The sequence below is a fragment of the Thermobia domestica genome, chromosome 1 (assembly GCF_964235325.1).
Source record: "Thermobia domestica chromosome 1, izTheDome1.hap1.1, whole genome shotgun sequence".
NCBI lineage: Eukaryota > Metazoa > Arthropoda > Insecta > Zygentoma > Lepismatidae > Thermobia > Thermobia domestica.
Window position 1 is genome coordinate 265,702,010 of NC_137454.1, and position 24,006 is coordinate 265,726,015.

The 24,006-nt window shown below is 34.4% G+C and overlaps 1 protein-coding gene across 3 annotated transcripts in view; it reads left to right on the forward strand.

The window, feature by feature from the left end:
- Positions 1–24,006, forward strand: part of LOC145660877 (glutamine--fructose-6-phosphate aminotransferase [isomerizing] 2-like) — a 364,008-nt gene that overhangs the window by 226,102 nt on the left and 113,900 nt on the right. For all 3 annotated transcript variants that reach the window (XM_081726310.1, XM_081726317.1, XM_081726323.1), the window contains 2 exons: positions 3,072–3,316; positions 21,583–21,738. In XM_081726310.1, the coding sequence (XP_081582436.1) occupies positions 3,072–3,316; positions 21,583–21,738 (401 nt within the window). The remainder of the gene's footprint in view (positions 1–3,071; positions 3,317–21,582; positions 21,739–24,006) is intronic.

The following is a 24,006-nucleotide window of genomic DNA, read 5'->3' on the forward strand; positions in this document are numbered from 1 at the left end:
TACTTGTGAATAGAAATTTTAATTCGAAGATGAATTTCAAAATTAAAATTAAATTGGATGAAATATATATATATTCTTATTTAGTTATTAAAGGAGGGGTTTTCTTAATATTTATGATCATTGAAATTTAATAAAATTTAAAATCAGTTACTGCATATGCAAATAGATATTTTGACCAGGTATACCAGAAATGTGAGAAAGAAATGGAAGTATAGTGGAAGAAGACATGGTACAAAATAGCAGATTGTTTCAAGACTCCTTAATTCTGAGATAGATAAATGAGATAGCGGAAATTGCGCTCATATTGGAATAAACCTGTGAAAAATTTCAATCTTTAGGTCTAACCTTGTTCTTTCGAATGTCAGAAGGAGTCTTCGCAAAAATCAAATCAACCTGTTTCGGATACATCCGCCGTGCCAATAAATAGGCATTGATAGGAATGCATACATGGTTGTGACGGCCACATTTAAAGCATTAAGTATAGAAAAAGAGGGAGGAGTATTTTCTGTTAATCTCATGAAGTTTTTTTTTTTCTTTTAATAATCAATATACAATAACGATTCCGAAATATTTTTCTTTTTATTAAATATGGTTCTTCGTGCGTTTCTGACCAGTCTGTTAATTAATTAACTGCAACACAAGTATAGTAGGTAATGACTTTGTTTTTAGTTAACTTGAGGTAGCAAGATATGATTTAAAGAACAAAAGTAACAGACAGTAACAGACAGATTTAAAATTTATTGAACTTCCTTTGAAGTTTAACATTGTAAAAATTTAGAATGAATCTGGAAACATTTTTTCTTTCCTACTGTCCATTTTATTATATGTTGTTTATATTCTAACCAATGTATGGTTAATTTTGTAATCAAAAATTTAAACTCCGTTTTTCTTCGACATCTGAAAAATTCAATAAAACATTTATTGCGAATTATTATTATTGAGACAAGACTCTGGGAAGTAAGATTATGAATCTATTTAATTAAAAATTGAAGAACTCTACAAATTAATGAACTCAAGCTAGATTTCGTTCCCATGATGATAAAAGTCCAATTGTGTCTTGCAGTATGAAGTTCGATTAATTACTGAAATTTTGTTGTATCAAAACATTGCACATACTTTGCTGTTACATCTATCCCAGAACTTCTATTGGAAACTATTTTATTACAAACTAAGACTACTACAAATAAGGGAAGTACAGGCTACTGCAAATTTGCTCCCAGCCTTCTTTCTCTACTCAACTTTCCTCTCCGCAACATGGAAGTTTTAAAACTTTTCTCTCGCTTGGGAGAGCTGTTTTGTACTTTAATAAGGTTTCATTTTCGTAGCTGCATCTAGATATTCTATCCTTGGTCTGTCTCTTCCTGGTTTTCCTTCTGCCTTCCCCATATCAACACGATGAACCAATTGGAGTGCCGAAGAAGATGGCCAAGCATGCTGTCTCTTCTTTTTCCTATTATCATCGTGATCGGTCGTTCTTCATTAACTTCCTTTAGTACATCTTCATTTCTTTTCCTTTCGGTCCACGATGTGCGCAGCATTCTGCGCGAACATCACATTTGAAATGCTTCTAGCTTGGATATGTCAGCTTTTCTCAATGTCCACGTCTCTGATCCGTAAAGCGCTACGCTCTATACTAGTGTCTTAATAAATCGTTCTCGAGCGTCCAACGACTGATTTCTTGATGTTAGCAGTTCTTTTTTCCTATTGAGTGCTTATTTAGCCTGTGTTATTCTTGAACGTACGTCTTTTTAACTTCTTCCGGCCGAGGATATTAGACTTTCGTAAATAGGGGAACGTCTTAACGTCTTCGATTTTCTCTCCCTCTAGCCATACGTTTGTCTCTTCCTGTACAGCTCTAGTGCACTGTATCACTTCGATTTTCTTCTTATTTATCCTTTTTTATCAGTTGGTCGTTCAGGTTTGAAAGTGCTTCCTGTAAATCCTTTTCGTTCTCCGCTGTCAGTGCTATGTCATGAACAAACTTCATTTTGTTGAAAACCTGTCCATTTACTTTTACGTCTTTCTCGTTTTTATCCAAGAATTCTTTCATAGTCTCTTCTGTATGGATGTTGAACAGGAACTATATAAAACTATATAGACGTCCACATCCTTGCCTTACTACTGTACGTACTTTTGCTTCCTTGTGACCTTTTCCCTATAACAGCTGTCTGATTCCTGTGAAGTTGGTATATTATTCTTCTGCCTGTTATCCACCTTTGGATTCTTCAGCGCTTTGAACATGATATTCCAATCTACGTCTCAAAAACTTTTTCTATATCTACAAATGCTATCACAAAATGTTTGTTTATTCTGATGTGCTGTTCCATGATCAACCGTAGACTTAGTATTATTTGCCTTTTACTCCTGAATTCAAACTGGTCCTCCGTTGTCCCACATCATCTTCCACCAGAAATTGAATCTGAGTCTTCCGCACCGAAGATGCTTACGCTAACTACATAGCTACGAGATAGTCACAATCATTCGAGGTCATCATTGTGCCTGGCTGTGCATGTCCAAATGTTGCTGCAAGAATGTTACGAGAACTCAAGCCTTGGAATTAAGAGATTCTGATGCATCCACAGAACAGTCTCCGTCAGCCGTACATGTTTTCGGACCAGTAAATGACTTCACTAGCCGGAGCTTTCCAAGTGTCAGTGGTGTCATCAGCTGCACTCTATGGTTTACCATCCAGGCGAACGAAGTGTATCACATGGGTTAAAGTTGATGTTAAATTTGAGTCGCTGACATGTAAAAAAATAAAGGGATGGTCACTCTTCAAAACGTGTAATTAAGTTTTTGTAAATACATTTCCGTTTTACTTTGAAAAGTTTGCTAAATTACTTTTTTCTTTTCCCTCCTAATTGTTTAACTATGATTGCTGGTGGTGTAACAGGTAATATTTTATAAATTGTGCGAATTGTAAAAGGTTTAATGTTTTAGTAATAAATTCTGACTTGCTGTTTTATATTATGTTTTAGTAAACTAATAAATTCTGTTTTAGTAAAAGATTTAGAATGGTGCTTCAATATCTCTATTCAGATTTCATCTCCCACTGCATGTGTTTTTTGCAGGTGAGACAGCAGATTCCCTTATGGCTCTTAGATACTGCAAGCAGAGAGGAGCCCTGATTGTGGGTATAACGAACACTGTTGGTAGTTCAATTTGTCGAGAGTCTCATTGTGGTGTACACATCAATGCTGGTCCTGAAATTGGTGTAGCATCCACTAAAGCATATACTTCTCAGTTTATCTCTCTAGTTATGTTTGGTTTAGTAATGAGTGAAGATAGATTATCTATGCAAACTAGACGAGCAGAGGTAAGTTATCGAAATGCTACATTTCGTCTATCATGAAATTTAGTCATTTTATTTATTTATTTATTTATTTATTGTTTATATTAAGTAGTAATTAGAATGGCATTAGAGAAGACCAACATTCACATGTGTGCAGACTTCCTTTAAAATTTCCATTCTTCCAACTGTCTTGGTTCCTAGCATCTTTTAAAAATCCTAGGATAATTCATCTTAAATCTCATGGAAATAATAATGGAATCGGTATAGATGAGACTGCATGCAATTTTGGTCTTTATCTTGAGTTGAAGTGGCGCTTCAATATCTCTATTCACAGAATAATGTAAAATAAATAGTACAGTATTTCAACAATATTCCGACTAATAGTTTGCGTTTGATTTCTAAGTAGTTCCTATCTCATAAATCTTTGATGCTAAAAGAAGATATTGAATTCCAATCAATCAATTCTTTATCTGCTATAGTCTTACAGAATGATCGGTGAACCCACGCCGTTCAGAACCACACACTACACAGTACACCAGATAACATCAAGAATGAATCGATCTTATATTCAATATTTATTCTCCCAATGGACCTCATTAAATTCGGGTCCGATGTTAAGCTGTAAGTTCACTTATATAGCCTCGCTGCTGGACGGGACCCCAAACTAACCAATTAGTATTTACCCTTGACTTTGTATTTACCGTCTATTGAGTACCTTTTTCGAGTCGTGTATTCATAAATAAATTACGCTTATTATCTTACGTACTGCTGTAATACTACCTCAAAATGTCTTTTTAATTCCATATTTATAAAAATCTTGGTTATACTTGGTCACTATCTAATTCATACAGCGAATTACGTATGAATTGCGACAAAAAGTTATATGATAAAAAGTTCCTATAATCCTGTATTGTTCCAGTACAAGTATATTCTAGTTCAAGAATTCGAAACCCGTCAGATATATTTTGAGTGACTGAACTTTTCAATTGATTTTCTGGCTATACAGCAAAATTAATGTGGAGTGAATATAAAATCCGTGTTAAGTAAAAACGAAAATATTGAATAAACAGCCCAAATGTTACAGCCATATATGCACGTGCATTCTTCTGGGGATTATTTGAACTACTTCCACAGTGAATACTAGATAGCTAGTTTTTCACTGTTAGGCACATAAGCCACATTTTTACATGAAACCGAACTTTTCCATTTTTGGCACTTACCATATATTTTATGTTCAGTCTAGAAATAATCAATATGATGTAAAAGTTATAAACTTGTGATTACTTTTACTTACTTCTAACTGTTGATTATACTTCCACAAGCATCGCACCTACTAAACCAAATTTCATAAAACAGTGCTCATCTGGATGACAATAGTTTCTACCGTGAAGTTTTAAAATCCTCATCTTTTCTTATTTCACACTTCTTTCCGTAAAACCTTTAAAGCACCCTTTTCTATTTGTGTGGTCAGGACTGACAATTTCACAGTGCATTCAGGCCTAGTGTGTGTTAATTGGTTCTTTTATGCTGCTATCCATAGAAATCTATTGTCTTAGATAGTTGAAGATCTTCACTTTTAAGATAGATGAAGAGCACATTGTATTTTTGAATTATGTCATTGATTTTCTTTGCTGATCTATACTTCATTTGCTATGTTGTATTACTTAAAATCTTTTCTGTATTTATTTTCAACTCATTTTCCTTGACTCGTATTTCAACTCTTTTTCCGTGTTTATTTCAACTCCAGGTTGAGCTCTTTTATCGTAACTCTGTGGATTTATGATAATGTTTGCAATGGGAACGATCTCTTCAGCGAAACGATCGAAGGTCAGTCATTCGTACGTATCTTCTCTTATTTCCGGTTGAAAGACCTAAACAAAATGTTACCAGTAACTAATAGGCTTCTTACGCTCAATTTATAAGCATAGATAATCGTTGATGTTTTCGCCGGAGTGAATGATTTTCCGTAGTCAGATAATGCAGCACGCAAAAGTAACTCATATCTCTTTCCCTTGATGTGTCCGTTTGTTTATAAGAACATGATCAATTTCATTTTCTGCATGTCTGTTAGAAGACATCAAAATATTTCTGGTAATTTGTCAGTACTGTTGTCGCTAATTATGTAGTGTACAGTACTTTTTGTACTGATTATCAGTCGAAACATCTTTATCCCTTTTCTTCTTTGAAATTGTGTACAACCATTCTTCATTATATGTTTGAAATTCATTAAAACTACAATTGTAATTTTTCATATAAATCGTCCAGATTTTACATGATCCTTCGTCGTTGGTGTGTAACATGTTTCCTTTAACATATATGTATGACATTGTTATTTACGAACTTAATCTCTCGAAGAGCTTAAAATAGGCCTATACAGTGACTAACAAAGAACGTTATTTTTTCAGCTATGAGCGTATTTTTCTGGACAATACCTAAACCATTACAAGACTATCATTTCCCGCCCATCACCTTTTAGGATCGTTGAATTATCCACACTGAATTTTTCTACCCTTTTAGTTAATACTTTAGTCTTCTGTATTCTGTACATATTTGTAACATTCAACCTTCCTATTCCGTTTTGTCTTACTTCGTTATAGTAGTTCCTCCCTGTTTTTTAAATGTAGTTATTATTAGCTTCATCTTCATGTTATCTTAGTCTGCTCGTTTATCCCGCTCTACCGCCACAATGTTTGTTTTCATTTCCTTTACTTCTTCCTTGTTTTCATAAGGGGAGGGCAAAAAATGAAAAAGAAAGGGCAAGCATAATTCAATGATTGCGGATTGACAGGAAGTTAAAGGTATGTGACTTGTTTTTTCAAAATCAATTTAAGTAACACTAATTTTTTCTTCTCACAAGGCAACAATTTACTTCATAAAAAGATACAAACACAGCTGATCGGTAAGAGCGGAAGGAACATCTTCTCTCGCCAATGCAAGTAACCAAAACCTGTGAGGCAAGTATAACACCTGCCAAGTAACTTATTATCTCCTCTCTAAACTCCTATCTCGCACAGCCAAATGGAAAGCGAAAACTTTGATTATTAAAGTTCTTTTTATCTTTTAAAGCAATAGACCCCCCCCCAAAAAAAAAACTGCCATTTAACAAAAGAAAAGAATTAAAAACAATATCTAAATATATACTCACTAATACCACAATTGCCTCGGAATATTTGGTCATACACAGCCTTTCTCTTTCATTCTTACATTACGCCATAATTGAATATTCAAAGAATTCGACTTCATATATCCCTTGAAATAAACTGCTGTAATAATCACTTATTAGTACACAGAACTTACTGCGATTCTTGACACCTAATAAACTTATTTGTTTCATTACGAACTTCGCTTTAACTTCTTGCATTCAGCATTCATTGGAAGACATCTTAACGGGAAGGAGTAAGAGCACACAATGGCGACTCAGGCCGGCGCGAAACCAAAGCACGCCAATTCAGTGTTGCCACCTGTATTAAAGAAAATTTCATCTGTGTTAAAATAAAAGTTAAACATAAATATCGTGATACAGAAATAATGTTGTAACAACTGTTACAAGGTCACCGCCCTGGAAAATTATAAAAAATTTTCTTCAGGAAGTCAAAATATTATATCTAAGTTTTTAGTTTCTTTAATTTTAAATTTTACAATTCTGAATTCCTCAGGGTGTAACTTTCATTTGTATCTTTAATTACTCTAAATAATTTATGTTGTATATTTCAACATGAATTAGAAATTGCAGACTGAATATAAAATCTGTGCTAAGTGCCAAAACGATAAAATTGAGTAAACAACCCAGATGTTACTTCAAAACTGATGAGACATATAGCCACGTGCACGCTTCTGGGAATTATTTGAACTACTTCCACAGTGAATACTAGATAGCCAGTTTTTCACTGAGTAGTGTTAGGCACATCGGCCACATTTTTACATGAAACTGAACTTTCCCATTTTTGGCACTTACTAAGGATTTTATATTGAGTCTACAATTAATTCTATACTTTCACCATAATTTTAAATTTTGATTCTCAATGCTTTGCAAAATGTTTAATTTCAATTGAACAACAACAAATTGAAAATTAAATATCCATTTTTTCTACACAAAATCAAGTTAATCCGAAAGTCTCAAGAAAAAAATATGTATATTTATTCTCTTGGATTTTACACATAAGAGACATTCGTTACGTGATAAAGTGTAACTTACCTGTTCAATATCTGGAAATTACAAAAGAATTTGCGGAATAAACACAAGATACACAAGACTAACAAGTCCCGCTTAGTCAGTCCGAAGTAGTATACCTTGGTATAAATGGAAGTACAATTTAATTCAATTTTTAAATCTTTGCATGAATGCCATTGACACCGAGGGAAGAAATTTTAAACGACAAAATATCTTATTTTACAAAATTTATTATACACAGAGGAATAGAGTTCAAGGATTTCATTACTAGACCATTCCATCTACATTAACCTAAACTGGTTGCCTTCGTTCCAGAAATGTCTTTTCTGTCTCTTTTGCTAAGATTTACGCATGTTATCCAGAGCTCTTTTCCGAACTTCAGCTCGATCTGATTTATACAATTCCTGATCAGACACACACTATCGGTTCTCCGAAGGGGTGTTATACGGCCGACCTAAAAATAGCTCGATAGGTGATGCCTTTAACCCAGAATGTTCCCAAATGTTTAGCTGGTATTGAAGTTCATACATACTATCTGCCCATTTTGTCTGACAATGAGAAAAATACGCCCTCAAGGAAGCCTTTAAAGCCTTAAAGGGATCTGATACTACTTCGCTTAGGTTTATAACTCTCCATTTGATAACATGCAAATTTTAATATGGTAATTTCTAACAAAGTATTACAGGTAATGACTTGAAATTTTTAATACAAATACACAAGACCCATATAAATCCAACCACGGTCTCCAATTTACGTTACATGCGTTAGATTAATTGCAATATATTCTTCAGTAACTTTGGCAACTATGCTGTATATAGTACAGTATATGGATAGATCTTTTTGAAGGAATTGAGAGCCCTCTGAACCTCTAGCCCTACTAGTCTTCGCGACACGTGATAGTGATTTATGAGCGCTTCAGGCTAAAAACCAATGTCGCCTCTGTTCCTTTCCTTCTAATTTTCTTTCTTTTTTTCCTTTTTTTCTAAAACTTGTTTTGGGCAGCTTTGCCCTTTTGTCGGCTGTCTATAGAAATAGCAGTCATACTCCCTGGAATTGTTGATTCTCGGTTGGAACAGTCACTTCCTCTCCGTCGTGAACTTCAGTGTTAGATTCGACAAACAAAAATCAACTCGAAGACAGTAAATGTAAAAAGGCAACAGCAGCAGTAGTTTGTATTAACAAATTGGAACGAACAAAAATATTGTATCTAAATAACGTATTTGTGTTAAATGTACTTTATCATGATAAGAAGTTCTATATTCTTCTCGTATAAGATGCTATAAATGCTCTACTTTGTAATAAAACTAAAAGTAATGTCTTTGAAAGATGGTATTAGACTTGGCAAAAATTGGTTTTGTGGGGTCAATGTAATATTTCATACATACAATATTTTTATTCAATTTTCAGAAATTAGTGTATTGGTAACATACAAAGTGTACAGTACATGTAATTAGTGTACAATATTAAGATATTTTATTGATAATTGCTGTTTGGATGAGTTAACTTCAGGCATATAATCATTCTATTCTTTTCTATAATGTAATTAATATAAATGTGTACACAGAGTATAAACGTTGTTTGACAGTAGTAACGTATTTCGTTGGAAAAAAAAAATGCTTTTTGTAGGATCATTTTAATTTTAGATATATATAGTCATTCTACCTGTTTTCATAAAGTAATTAATATAAATGTATCAACAGTATAAATGTCGTTAGTGTTAGAAATGTAGTGAAATATTTCGTTGATAACTGTTTTTTGTAGAATCATTTGAATTTTAACCTTATAGTCATTCAATGGGGTTCCATAGTCTAGTGGTTAGAGCGTCCGACTCCTGATCGCCTGGTTCTAGGTTCGATTCCCTGCTAGACTACTCAAATTATTGGCGTCTGCCCATCGTCGTGAGGCAAGCTAGGTAGCCATGTGATTAAAAGACATGACAGTCTGTATAATTAATATAAATATATACACAGTACAAATGTTGTTTAATAGTAGTGAGGTATTTCGTTGATAATTTCTCTTTGTAAGATGTATGTTATTTTTATAATGATAGAATGTGTGTGTATACTATTTATAGAATGTAGACCTATACATTTCTTTGTATAGACCTTTATAATGTATAATGTATTTTTATAATCAAGAGCGAAAGTTTAAAAAAACCTTAGAATCGGCGAATCTTGCCACAAAAGCAAAATATACTCGTGGAAAGATTAATAATAATAATAATAATAATAATAATAAGGGAAGGAATGAAGACGTACTAAAGGAAGCTAGTGAAGGACGACAAATCATGAAGATAATAAGAAAGAGAAGAAACAGTATGCTTGGCTATCTTATTCGACACTCCGATCGGACCACCGTGTTGATAGAGGAAAAGGCAGAAGAAAAACCAGGAAGTGGAAGACCAAGGATAGAAAAATCTATAAGTTTTACGTCCCACAGTTATGCCTGGTAGGTTAAAGGAGCTAGTGATCTTGAGAAATGAAGGAAATGGTGGAATGCGGAAAGTGGAAGGAAACGGGAGAACCCCGAGAAAACCCCCACACATGGTGTTTGTCCTCCACAAAGTTCACTTGGTGCGAGCTGAGATCGAACTAAGGACGCCATGCATTAGAGGTGAACGCTCTACCACTGAGCCACCGCGGCCCGACCAAAGATAGATGCAGTTACGAAGAAGAGACCTTATCAAATTATAAAACAGCTCTCCCAGGGAAGAGAAAAGTTTTAAAATTTCCTTCTTGCGCATCAACCTATGATTGAAGTGAGGAAAATTATAATAATAATTATAATTATAATAATAATAATAATAATAATAATTATTATTATTATTATTATTATTATTATTATTATTATTTCGAGAATGTACTTCTGGGTTTCCTCCTAAAAAATACACACACTATTTCCAACTATAGTTATCCTACTTTTTACAAATTTGCCTAATTCAATAGTGGTTTAAATAGTAGTAGTTTTCAAGCTACATATATGAGTTCTTTGACTAACTGAATAGTGCACGCCCCTTCTGGCTCACTCGCCACTATTTAACATTAAATTTCAGATGCCTCGATATATTTGCACAAGTTTATTATTTCTAAAATAAACATTACGTAAAAGGTCTATTCAAATTGATATCAAGTTTTTCTGACATTTGTATATTACGCATATTTTTCTTAATTTGCATTACTCACATTACCCCAGAGAACGAACAAATTTTAGAGTTCTGGTTTGAACTTCTCTTACAATAATAAGCAAATATACGAGGAACAAATTTACCATTATTGAGGATGCGGAGGGGAGGAGATTTTCTGGACTAGGAAGGAATGTGTGCGGGTGCAGAGCAGAGATCTGCACGGGTCGGAATTTTCAGCCCGGGCCCGGCCCGTGAATTTACAATGTGAGGCCCGACTCGAGTCCGAAATATGTCTTAGCATTTAGGCACGAGCCCGGACTGAGCTCTGTGATAATCAAATGAGCCCGAAATAAGCTCGAATTACAGAAACTTAATTATTAATGCAAAATTGTATTTTTATTTACAGCAATTCGAGGTTTGATTTTGCAGTTGTGTTTTAAAAGTCTTCCAGAAAGAACGGTGCAATTTGTATCGTTTTACACTATATTTACAAAGTTAGGCCCGAAAAAGTCCTAGAAATATGGTTGTATATTTAAAAATTCATAGCCCGAACCCAGGGGCGTCATTTAGGGGGGCAGGGAGGGGCATTTGCCCCCCTGGGTTTGAGATTTATATAGAGTTTATCAATAGAATAGTAGTAAGTCAGTGAAAAACGCGAAATTTTACATATATCAAGGGATCTTGCCCCTCCCCCCCCGCAAGCCAAATCTGAAATAACGCTACTGCCCGAACTCCTCCCGGGCCCGAAGTGATACATGCTTTGTAGGCCCAAGGACGTGCAGACCTCTAGTGCAGAGGCGTTTCAAGTGGTTGGTGACTGCCCACATCCTTGCATGTTTAGGGACCTCGCAAAGACCAACGAGCCTAAATCGATTTGGCACTCACTTTTGTCGATGCAACAATAGAAACAAATATGAATTCGAACTTACTTACAGAAAAGCAATACATAAGGCTTCAAACTAACTTTTCATCTATTCGTATATATTAGATCGCTAGCATACGCGACAGGCGGCGAGTTTATTTTAAGATTGCAATAATGAATGTGTATAAGTCTTTATCGTTGGGATGAATTGTTTTCGATAAATTTTATTATAATTAGCAATTTTTAAAAATGGGGGCAGAAAAAGGGGCAGGAAGGACTCGTAAACCTTACTCGCCTTGCTGTGCAGATGGTAAGGTCAAAATCAATACTGGATAGTGAAAGTGTAAGTGTAAAGGCTAATATGGAACAGAGAAACAAAAGAGAACTTCTTCAGAAGGGATTGGGAGGGGACACTTGACACTTAAAATGCGTCTTGATCTATATACTTCAACAAACTTTTCTTATTAGATTACGCAATTTCTAGTTTCTTACTCCGATTATTCAAAGTATTCAAATGTTCTCGGAGGGAGTGACCGCCCCTCCCTTTAATCCGTCCGTGGTGTCATTCAGTTTTGCTTTTTGCTACTTCCGAAACAAGTTGTCTTCTTGTGACTGCAGGGGGTGGAAGAAACCAACAAACCGTGAAAGGAAGAAAGAAGTGGTTTTGGGCTCTTCCAGTCCAGACCATTCTAACCACTGAGAAGTGAGAATCACATTAAAAGCAGCTAGAACAGATGGTCAACCCTCTTCCCTCTGCAGCATACTTTTTATTCTCTGTTGCCAAACTTACTGAAGAATATATTGCAATTAATCTAACGTATGTAACGTAAATTGGAGACCGTGGTTGGATTTATATGGGTCTTGTGTATTTGTATTAAAAATTTCAAATCATTACCTGTAATACTTTGTTAGAAATTACCATATTAAAATTTGCATGTTTTCAAATGGTTAGAAACCTAAGCGAAGAGGTATCAGATCCCCTTAATATAATGTTCTGATATATTAGCTTGAGCCATATGTTCTGATATGATAAGGTGCCAGTCTTATGTGTTTTATTCCTAAACTGTGAATAAAACTCCGAAAGGTTTCTGAAACAAAAATACTAGCATTGGCTGTTGATACTGACTGAGCAAAAGCTTACTTACAAAATAATGAATATAATGTATTGCAAACTATCTTAGCGTTAACCTTTATCAATTTTTCCAGCATAACAAAACGTGACGCATTGTCTACATATGTAAGAATATACGAATATCAATTTGATTTAGGAATTGATCCTATAAGGTCTAACATATAACTCGTCTATTTGAGAACAAACCTCTAAACCTAACATACCCATTTTCTTTTTGTTCTTTTCCTTCACCTTCTGGCATATTTTACAACTTTGTATATATTTAATTACATCATCAACTAAATTATTCCATGTATACATTTTCATAATCTTACCAATAGTCCTTTGTGTCCCAGCATGTTCACCGGTTAATATTTGATTATGTAAATATTCCATTATAGATCTTAATACATTAAGCATAACTATCATATGTGTATTACTTACCGCTCGCGTCTTCTTTAATAGTAAGTTGTTATGGATTAAAAGTCCATCGACCTTTTGATCTTCCTTTATTTTCTAAATAATGTTCAACAATTCAGGATCTTCTTGTTGATATTCTTGTATAGGTTTATGAGCGAAAAGTAATTTCCATATATTTAGCGATGCTAAATTTTTTGTTTTAACGTTTTCGCCTATTTTACTGCTGACTAAATTATTTTCATAAGAATCGTACATTCTCCACAAGTAATCAGCTAATAAGTTATTGCCAGACCTTATATTTCGGATATCAAGTCAAATTGACACATTTACTGTAGTAATGGATCATACTTCAAGATACCTTTGGGATTGTTTAAATCCAGGTCGGAGATTTATCAGTATAAACTTCAAATTTATTTCTTAAATAATGCTTAAAACGAGTTATCGTTTTGAATAAATAAATTCAATGTCGTATATTGATCTATCTGGATCAGAAAGTTTCTTCGAATGATATGCAACTGGGATAAGATTATTGTGATCATCGTATTGTCCGATCCATCCAGCAATAGATCTACCACTCACGTCAATAAAAACAGACATTTTTTCTTCAATTAATTACTTAATATTTCTTATATCACCATCTTGCTCTTTCTTTCCAAACAAAAGGTTTCCTGGGAGATCTAAAATCACTCAAAGCTGGCAAAAAGCAATCCAGGAAATTTATCATACCCAGTAAACGCAATAACTTTTCTATTTCAAGGTGGTGGTAGATCTCTAATAGCTTGAATTCTTGTGGGTCAATTTCTATGTTGTTACCATCCGCTAAGAAACCCAAATACATAATCTAAAAAAGAAAGATTTATCTGGAGATATTCACCTATCTAAAACCAATTTGATTATATATTTATGTTGTTCTTTCTATTTATGAGTTAATAAGAGTCAAAAAAAAAAAAAAAAAAAAAAAAAAAAAAAAAAAAATATATATAGCAACACCAATACCTTCAAGATCAAAAAAAATATAGCAACACCAATACCTTCAAGATCTCCTAGTATCTTTTGCAGAACTCTATTCAGTAAATTACTCTCAGTTTTGATACCAAAGGGAACTCGGGTATTTCTATAACAACCTTTCGGTGTAACAATAGTTGTAATACACCTAGAATCTTCTGACAAGACCAGCTGGTGATAGACCTGTTTGATGTCCAGGTGCGTTACGTAACGGCAACCCACTAGGCTAGTCACATTCCTCCATGTTTGCAGACGGAAAAACATCCCCCATTACTAACTGGTTAGCCTTCGTATAATTTCCTACTAATCTATAACTACCATCTTTATTTATTTTTAACAAGAAAACAATTATGAATACTTCCGTATTCAAAACAATCAGTTTCCTTAAGAATACCCTGTTCCAGCAATTTTTTATCAGTTACTCTTTTCTTCTTTTGTTTTGGTATAGGAAAAGGATTTTTTTTCCGAAAAGGCTAATTTTCATTTAAGTAGATCTTACAGGCAGATCTCTTGTAAGAACCAACATTATTAGTAATGACATCAGCATAATTTCATTTTAACAATGAATCCGAGAATGTCAGAATTGGAGTGCACCCAATCATTCGTTTCTTTACACAATCTTCTTTCACTGATTTATTTCTAGCCAACCCCGGACCTAAATGCAGCACATCTTTAGCACCAACATTACTAGTCAAATACTTTCGAGTGTTCTACTTTGCTCTGTAATCCCTCCGAAGTAGTATTCTCCATCTTCTTAACAAGCTCATGAAATCTATGGGGAAAATCCTCATCTATATCCGAACAACCCGAAGAGCTATCATCCAATGAGAGTTCTTTCACAATTTGGGATTCATTCACCACTCGGTTCATATCATCAGTTTTTACATTTTGATTGCTATTACACTTTGATTGCTTTGTCTATATTACTAATACCGGGCTCCAACTGACGCTGAAATTCCGTATTTAAAGTTAGAAGTTGTTTTTCTATTTCTTCCAAACTAATATTACACTGGGTAGCAAAATCTTGTTGGTTGTATGTCTAGAAGTTTTCCTACTTCCACAAAAATCCAAGCCCTGATCGACATTTGGACCCACCTAAAATAAATTGTTATGTGGTTACTAGAAAGTTTACCTGCAGCTCTTATATTGAGAGATACTTTCAAAGCCGAACGTTCACTCATCAGACAATAAATTTTGTTCGTAAATACAAAACATCATTCATTCACATAATCTGCTCGGGCTCCTACAGCTTTCAAGTAAGACACACCAATCAAACGTTCACATGACAAAGTATCTGTTAGCTGAAACTTGATGAGAAATACCAGCGATAATCACTGTTAACATGACTTTCGTACAGCCATTAGCCTGTCTCGACGCAGTGTGAAATTCCAATTTACTTTCCCAAAACTAGTAAATGGGATGGAAAATTTTTCTAACACTTGGGGTTAGATCAAATTGAACGAAGATCCACTATCGCAACAAACTTGAGATCGTTTTCCTTTCAACTGACCATACACAAAAGCAGCCATTTTATTTTCATCCACTAAGGGTATTCACCTTTTGATTGGAACATCCTTTATCAGAATTCTGAAATTCATGAACTACCTTTACATGACTAAAATTACTACTAGTTGAACGAATAGGGAATTTATTTCCATTTGACAAGTTAGAATTTGTTTTACTAATTTCATTAATCTTCGGAAACCTCTTTTGGTTGCTATACACCATTTTATTTTCATGTTTTCTTCTATGAATCGAAGCCGTACTAATACCGAAATTGAACTCATTCTGCATTGACCATAGACTATACGAAAATATTCCTTTTTAGATTCTTTATATTGCTGGTATTCAAAGATTTTCTTACGTAATTCGACAAGGTTTACTGGAACATTATTTTGTAGACATTCATACTTTACCACTGAGTCTAGCCCCATTTTCCTGTATATTCTATCGGCAATTTACGATCTTCGAACCAAAGGAATAACAAATTTACACATGAGGTCATCCTTTAACGAGTTCCAAGCTAAATTTAGTAAAATACTTTTATGAATATCTTCCAAAAATTCGCCCAAACATTTAACACTAACTACTGACAAAATCATAGGCAAAGGAAAGTATGAACTCGATTATCAAGTTCATACATTTTGAATTCGAATCACAAGATCGAATACTAAAAACTATTTTTACCATTTACAAGTGGAAATTCATCAAATTTAGAATCCAAAATACCACTAATTTTTGTAAAGATGTATCTCATCACTTCACTATCATCAAAAGCGAACATATTTCTTGAAAAACCTTTTCCATTTGGATTCACATTTCCTTCCTGATCATTATAGGTATTAAAACCACTAAAGTTGAGAGAAATAACTGGCCCAAATTGTTTGGAATTAGGATCTAACCTCGTACCATTATATTCAAGAAAAACGTTACTGATAGTTAGATATAAATAATCTAAATTAACTCGAGACTTTACTCCCGTTTCCTTTTCCACTGAACTTAATTCAAATTTTGATCAAGATCTCTGTAAAAACTGACATCTCTAGGTCTGAACACTGTCAATTTCCTCTATCTTGTGCTTCATCAAATGTTTTATAAAAGTAGACTTCTATAAAACTCAGTTTGTTGATTAATTTCAGGAACATTTCTATACCCCCTCGTATAAAACATACGCGATTTATAGTACCTAAAAGGGTTAACACCGATACGTTTATTCGAATTTTCAATGAAAATTGAACTAGGAAGAAAATTCTTATTTGAAAACTCATTATGGCGCAAAACTTCCAATATATTACCAATAGTGGGCGTTTCTACCATCCTATTACTCGTATCCGTTGCCGCATTAGTCAAAAATACTACAGTTACGTGTCAAACAATCTCCTTAGTTCACTGATCTATCACTTGGAAATATAAAAGGACTAGATTCACATGTTAATTGAAATTCAACAAATCGGGTTCTGTCTAAGGTGACATAATCTTCGGGGATATCTATAGCAACATACTCATTCCATATGAAGGGTAAGGGGAAAAAAACAGGAATGTCCATGTATGAGGTATTTCGGGTGCTTTGTCCTATCTGTTGGTGACTCTTGGTATTATTTGACTGTATATACCATGCATGCGTAGATGTAAAAATGTCCATGTAAAAAGGGGCAAAAGATGTAACTAACTCTATTCTTTTTACGTGGTTTTCAATATTAAAACGCCGTTTTCTCGCAAATGCAGTTTTGTGACATTCCTTCTTTTCCCCTTACCCTTCATATCCTATATTTGAATATTGACAACACGAGTATAAATCCACCTTGTATCTTATCTTACTCTGAAACAGCACAAAAATTCATGACAATTTTGTGAAGCCTCATATAATTTTGGGTTTTGTAGGAAATGGTTATAATACGTGAAATTCCTACACGAAATTATTTTTATCATTAGTTTTTAAAAATGGAAAATAAAAATACTAATCCGGTTCCGTAATGGAATTCTTCACAAATATATACAACCCATACGAAAAAAGTCGTATTTGGTTTTTCAGAACCCTCGTATTTAATCTCAATTTTAACCTCTGCGTTAAATCTTTCATTAATAGACAGAAAATAATAAAACAATATACAAAACAAGTTATTTTTACTCTAATGTAAATTCTGACTAATTTTAAACTTCACATCCACATGAAGTAACTTTATCCATTTAATAATTAGATGTATGCTCTCATACCTTGCAACCACTATTATGAGTTCGCAAGTATTCGAATCTTCCGATCCCATTATTCCGTTAAGGAAACCCACACATAGAAAAAACATACAGAATTACAGGTTCCTCCCATTAAAAGGTAATGTAATTATTTAAAGGGATAATTGCATGAGAACACACAGCTAAATCCTTCATTGAAATTAGCAAAATACTTTATTTTCAACAATAGAGAAAACCAACAAAAATATACTTATATTTTTATCCTCACAAATAAACAAATTAATAATACTTGCACTTAAAGCTGACGTTTGATAGTAATTAAGTGACTAGTAATAAGTAACATAACATTCAATTACTCCTTTGATTAATTGACATTTATTTACTCCTGTATTAAAACTTTATGCAATTTTTATTTCCATTTTCTTTATTTCTTCCTTGTTTTGTGAGGGGGGGGGGGTTGAGCAAACGTAATTCAATGATTCCTGATTGACAAGAAGTTAAAGGTATGTGAGTTGTTTTTCAAAATCAAGTCAATTTAAATAGCACTACTTTTCTCTACTCACAAGGCAACAATTTACTTCATAAAAAAATACAAACACAGCTGATCGATAACAGCGGAATAAGTCTTCTCTCGCCAATGTGCGTAACCAAAACCAGTGAAGCAACTTATTACCTCCTCTGCAAACTTCTATCTCGCACAGCCAAATAGAAAGCGAAAACTTTGATTATTAAACGTTCTTTTTATCTTTTAAAGCAATAGAACGCCCCCCCCCCCCCAAAAAAAAGCTGCAATTTAACAAAAGAAAAGAATTACAAACCATATCTAAATATATATACTCACTAATACCACAAGTGTTTCGGAATATTTGGTCTCACACAGCCTTTCTCTTTCATTCTTAGTTGACACCATAAATTGAGTATTGAAAGAATTCAGCTTCACATATCCGTTGAAATAAACTACTGCAATAATCACGTATTTTTACACAGAACTTACTGCTATTCTTGATACTTAATAAACTTATTTGCTTCATTACGAACTTTAATTTCTTTCATTCAGGGGGCATCGATGGCTCAGTGGTAGAGCGTTCACCTCTGGTGCATGGAGTCTCTGGCTCGATCCCAGTTCGCCAAGTGAACTTTGTGGTGGACAAACACCGTGTGCGTGGGTTTCCTCAGGTTATCCCGTTTCTTCCCATTTTCATTTCACCATTTAATTCATTTCTCATTACAATCTCCTTTAGCCTAGCTGGCTTAATCGTAGGACGTAAACTCGATTTCATTTCAATTTTTTCTTTCATTCAGTATTCATTGGAAGACATCTCAACGGGAAGAAGTAAGAGCACACAATGGCGACTCAAGCCGGCGCGAAACCAAAGCATGCCAATTCAGTGTTGCTATCTGTACTAAAGAAAAGTTCACCATATAAATATCATGGTACACAAATATTTTTGTAACAAATGTTGCAATAGGCAGAAGATCCGGGTACGATTCCCGATGGAAATTCATGTGATTCAGATACAACGTTAAGCTGTAGGTGCACGTCTCAGATTTTCTCGCTGCTGAAGGTGGTGCTAAACTTCAATCGAACAACAGTAATCTGCAGTCAAGAATTTTGAGGAATAGCTTTTATTGTTGGTTTGTTTGTTAGTAAATAGTTCTGAATCTGCAAATAAGTGCAAATGCAGTGCATATATGATCATATCCTCAAAATAGGTCTGGAGTCAATTTTGAACTGCTCCTTAAGTGACGACTTTTGGATGCAAGCATCCTTACCTGTTGGATTAGGAGGTCTTAGTATTCGATGAACCGTTGATATGGCGTACCTTTTTAGCGTCCTACCACGGATCTCTTCGTTTAGTCGAGGCTCTCCTTCCACAAGGTTACCACTTGGACCCAGATGGGATAGTTCCAAGAAGGCTCTAGCAAATGACAAAATATAACAGATACGGATCTTCCAGAAATCAGCAAACCAGATTCTCAGTCATCGTGGTACACAGCAGCTGCAGCATATTTCCATAAACTTCTTTTACACTTAGTTGCTGTTCCAGAGGATAAAGCCAGACTTCTTGTTGCTTCATCCCCCATGCTTTGGCATGGTTGAATGCATTACCTCCCCCCACTAGGTCGTCACAAGTTTAATGAAATCTTTCGAATCGTAGTAGCCTTAAGACTAGGTTCAGCTGTTTGTGAGGCATATCGCTGTCCAGCTTGAGAGGATCAATTTACCCAACGCGACCTGTATGACCTTTCATGTATGAAGACTATTGACAGAAACACCAGACATTCCTCTGTTAATGACATCATTTTGCGAGCCCTCCCCACGGCCGGAATTCCTTCCATACGTGAACCGTCAGGCTGCTGCTGTTGCGATGGTAAACTACCCGCCGGCATGACATTAGTACCTTGGATGAGAGGCAAATCCCTAGTATGGGACTTTACATGTTCGGACACATTTGCCTATTCAAGCCTCCCATTTACTGTTGTGAATGCTGGAGAAGTTGCTAGACGTAGAATGGCAGAAAAGGAAAGCAAATACAACCACCTCCTCGATAAATTTATTTTTGCTCCAATAGCCATGGAGTTCTAGAAGCATTGATTTTATCAGAGGTAGGCAGACTCATATCTATCGTTTCTGGAGATGTTCATTCAGCATCTTTCTTAATCCAACGTATATCTATTGCGGTCCAACATGGCAACGTTTCGTCGCCATCTGAAAGGGAGCTGGAGGAGGTGTTTCTTTTCTAATACAACAGAAACAACCGAACAATATCACAGGGCTCATAGCGAGTCACTTTTTTAACTGAAAGTTACTTTTTTTTTTTCAAATTGGTCACTAAAAGTTACTTTTTTTCAAATTTGTCACTTAAAGTTACTTTTTTGGGAGGTAAAGTGACTTTTTCGTGTGATTTGTTTTGCATTGGCAGTTTTCTAGGAAAAATATAAAAATAAATGGAGAAAGGCAGAAACTTGTTAATCATTACTCCTCTGAAAGCTTCAGTACTTGCTGCCACATGTGAAACAGTCAGCTTTATTCTCACTTCAGCTTTTATTCTTTCTAAAGCACAGTGGATGGTTGATGGATGCTTAAGCTTTCAAGGTGGGGTTGAGAACCCTTCTGTGTCTATTCTGGTCAGAACTGGTTCCACTCACTCAGAAGCTTCTTACATCTGCTAAGTCTGCTTACCGTAACTACAAAGCATACTTAGAAAACCTAAGAAAGAAGGAAGCTCAAAAAGAAGTGAAGGAGAAAAGATGAAACAAAACAAAGAGAGAGGTGATGGAGAAATTGACAAAAGAAAATAGGGACATGATGAGGTTTTGGTCACTTTTTCGTATGCTTTTGGTCACTTTTCAACTATTTATAAGAGACCAGACCACTATGAGTCCTGATATCATAGTAGATGTTAAGTGCACTTTTAAACTTAAAAGTATGTAAACAAAATTTGTTGGTGAGTGCAATGCGCAACAACGGTACATTTATTTTATACAATAATGGATTTGTACATATACAATTAAAACAAGTACTTATGGACCTAGTGATAGGTGACACATTCATTGATAAGGAAATTACTATAAATAAATAAATAAATTTATTCCAGCAGAATAAAAACAAATTATTACAAATTGACATTATGTATTTTGTTATCTGAGAAGATTCTTCAGTAAGTTCTCCGACGTCCTGAGGAAGATAGTCCTATCTGCCAAAATTGTATAGAACGATTTTAACGAAATGTCGTCACTAATAAGTTCTTTATCTAATTATTAATATCATACGTCAATATCTGTTACTAAATAATAATTTAAATTGCTATGATGTAAAATTTCTTTAATCTCATATTTAGTTTTTACAGATCTTTATTTATTGTTGATACATATGCTTTCATTGTTTTTTGATATTTTGTTTCAGATCATTAAGGGCTTAAAACTTCTTCCAGAGCAGATAAAGAAAGTTTTGAAAATCGATGATAAAGTGAAAAAATTAGCAGAAAATTTATATCAACATAAGTCTCTTCTCATTATGGGACGTGGATATAATTTTGCAACGTGCTTAGAAGGCGCATTGGTATGTCAGCATAGCTTTAGATATGGAAATCTACCAAACTTGTGAATACTAAATGAATAAATCCATCTTTATTTTATTTTATTTTTTAATAATATGCAGACTCTTTGATCGCACCTATTATGTTAATTTTTTTATTAATTGCTTATTTTCAATTAAATAAAACAGTTAGTCTTGCTTAGACATAGCAAAGATGTATTGTAGAAGATGTGCTTAGAGTGTTGTAAAAGATTCTACTTATGTAGATCATAAAGTAGTATCGTAGGTTGTGGAAACATCACTTGGGATAAGGTACATGTATAAATTTAAGAGTTAGAAGAGTATAATCTCATCATCATAGTACGACAACGCAGCAGAGATGATCATAGTCATAATCTGTGAATATCGTGTATACATAATGATAGTATTCACCATGTTAATGTAAAACAAATAATGAAAGAATTTATTAGCAGTGATTACGGAAAGTTGTTTCTGAAAAAAAAAAAAAAAAAATGTAAATGTAATCTCATCACGAGAACTTGTGTATATTTTATTTTAATAGGAGTTTGTGTTTATGTATTACGTTAGAACATGCTAATGATTCCTGATCAAAATGTTGATTTTGCAATGAGCACAAAAACTACATCTAAAAGTGCAATATACACGATCAAATCAAGTATATTGTAAGTGCGTGCACATTTTATTTCCTTCGCTTCTAAGTGGTCCCGCGTAGCGTAATCGCTAACATTCTCCCCTTTTTTCCGAGCGGTCCCATGTTCAATTTCCGGTGGACGCACTCTGTCGAAAAGGTAAAAGTTTTTTCAGGCCAGCCATCCAGAGTGAAGTTTTCCTATGTTTTCCTTATGCACTCCAGGCAGATACGGTGATGGTACCTAATTTACAAGTGCCATGTCGCTTCCTATCTTTCTCATTCCTTCTGAACTTTGAGGTGGACAAATATCGTGTGCGTGGGTTTTCTCGGGGTTCTCCCGTTTTCTCTCATTTTCATCATTCCACCATTTCATTCATTTCCCATCATCACCGTCTCCTTTAGCCTAGCCGGCATAATCGTGGGACGTAAAACTCACAGATTTCATTTAATTCTTTTTCCCCGTTCACGGATATTCTGCTCGCCGAGGAACATCATCTCCCATATGTGACAGGCTTAAGGCAATAGATGCCGGTAATGCTCAGAAATATGTATGTATGAATATATAAGTAATCCTTCGCTTCTAATACAAGATTTCATACACAAACAATTAACAAGAATCCCGTATTCTACTTTTTGAGTGGGATATACCTACAAGCAATTCAACAATTGCAGTTTACTTTTTACAAAATAACAGTATTTGTTACTATTATTATTTAGTTTTTACAAAATGACAGTATTTGTTACTATTATTATTAACAAGGCTTTTAGAAAACAGGAATATTTCAATTCATAGTGGTTATTGTGTACTTGTATAAAAACCAAGGCTCATATCAATATGAAGAGCTTCAAATGTGATGCAGAACCTCGAATGTTCTAGTAACATTATCCTGTAAGAACGTTGATACGTGGAATATTTTTGAAGTGACAAAATTTCTAACAAATCAATTATCATGAATATTGTATCCTTATGCAGAATATTAACTAAATTTTAAAATAATACACATGCTGTTCGAAAGAATTTTACAGTTAAAATTTATAATATTTCAGTCATATAATTTAAAACTCGTAAGAAACCATGTTCCACGTATTTGTATAATCTTGCAATCTTGTTCGTTTCAGACACGAGAACAACAACATACCGAACAGCCTTTTCTCTTTCTTTTCTTCTCTCTCTCTCTCTCTCTCTCTCTCTTTCTCAAGATTGTGAATTTTTGTCAAAATATTACGTATCTAATTTTGGTGAGATTTCATTATTGCAAATAGTATTAAACACTATTATCTTTATTTCAGTTCATTTTATAAAGATAACAAAGAAAGTTCTGTTGCTTTTTCACCTTCACCTTCGAACATTGATATGTCACATAAGACGTACCTGGAAGATCAAAAATAGTCCCCATCAACATCGACGACCTTCTGCCAACGTTCTAGAAGCCATGGATTCCATCGCGGTAGAACTTGGTGGGCCGTGAAGCGAAGAAGGTATCAAGTGCATTTTGCACCTGTACTAGGGATTTGAACGGGCGGCCTCTAAGGTGATTGTCCAAGGAATGGAACAGATGATAATCAGACGATGCAATGTCCGGAGAATATGGTGGATGCAAGTGTTTCCTATCCAAGGCGTAGAATGGTGTCCCAGGTTA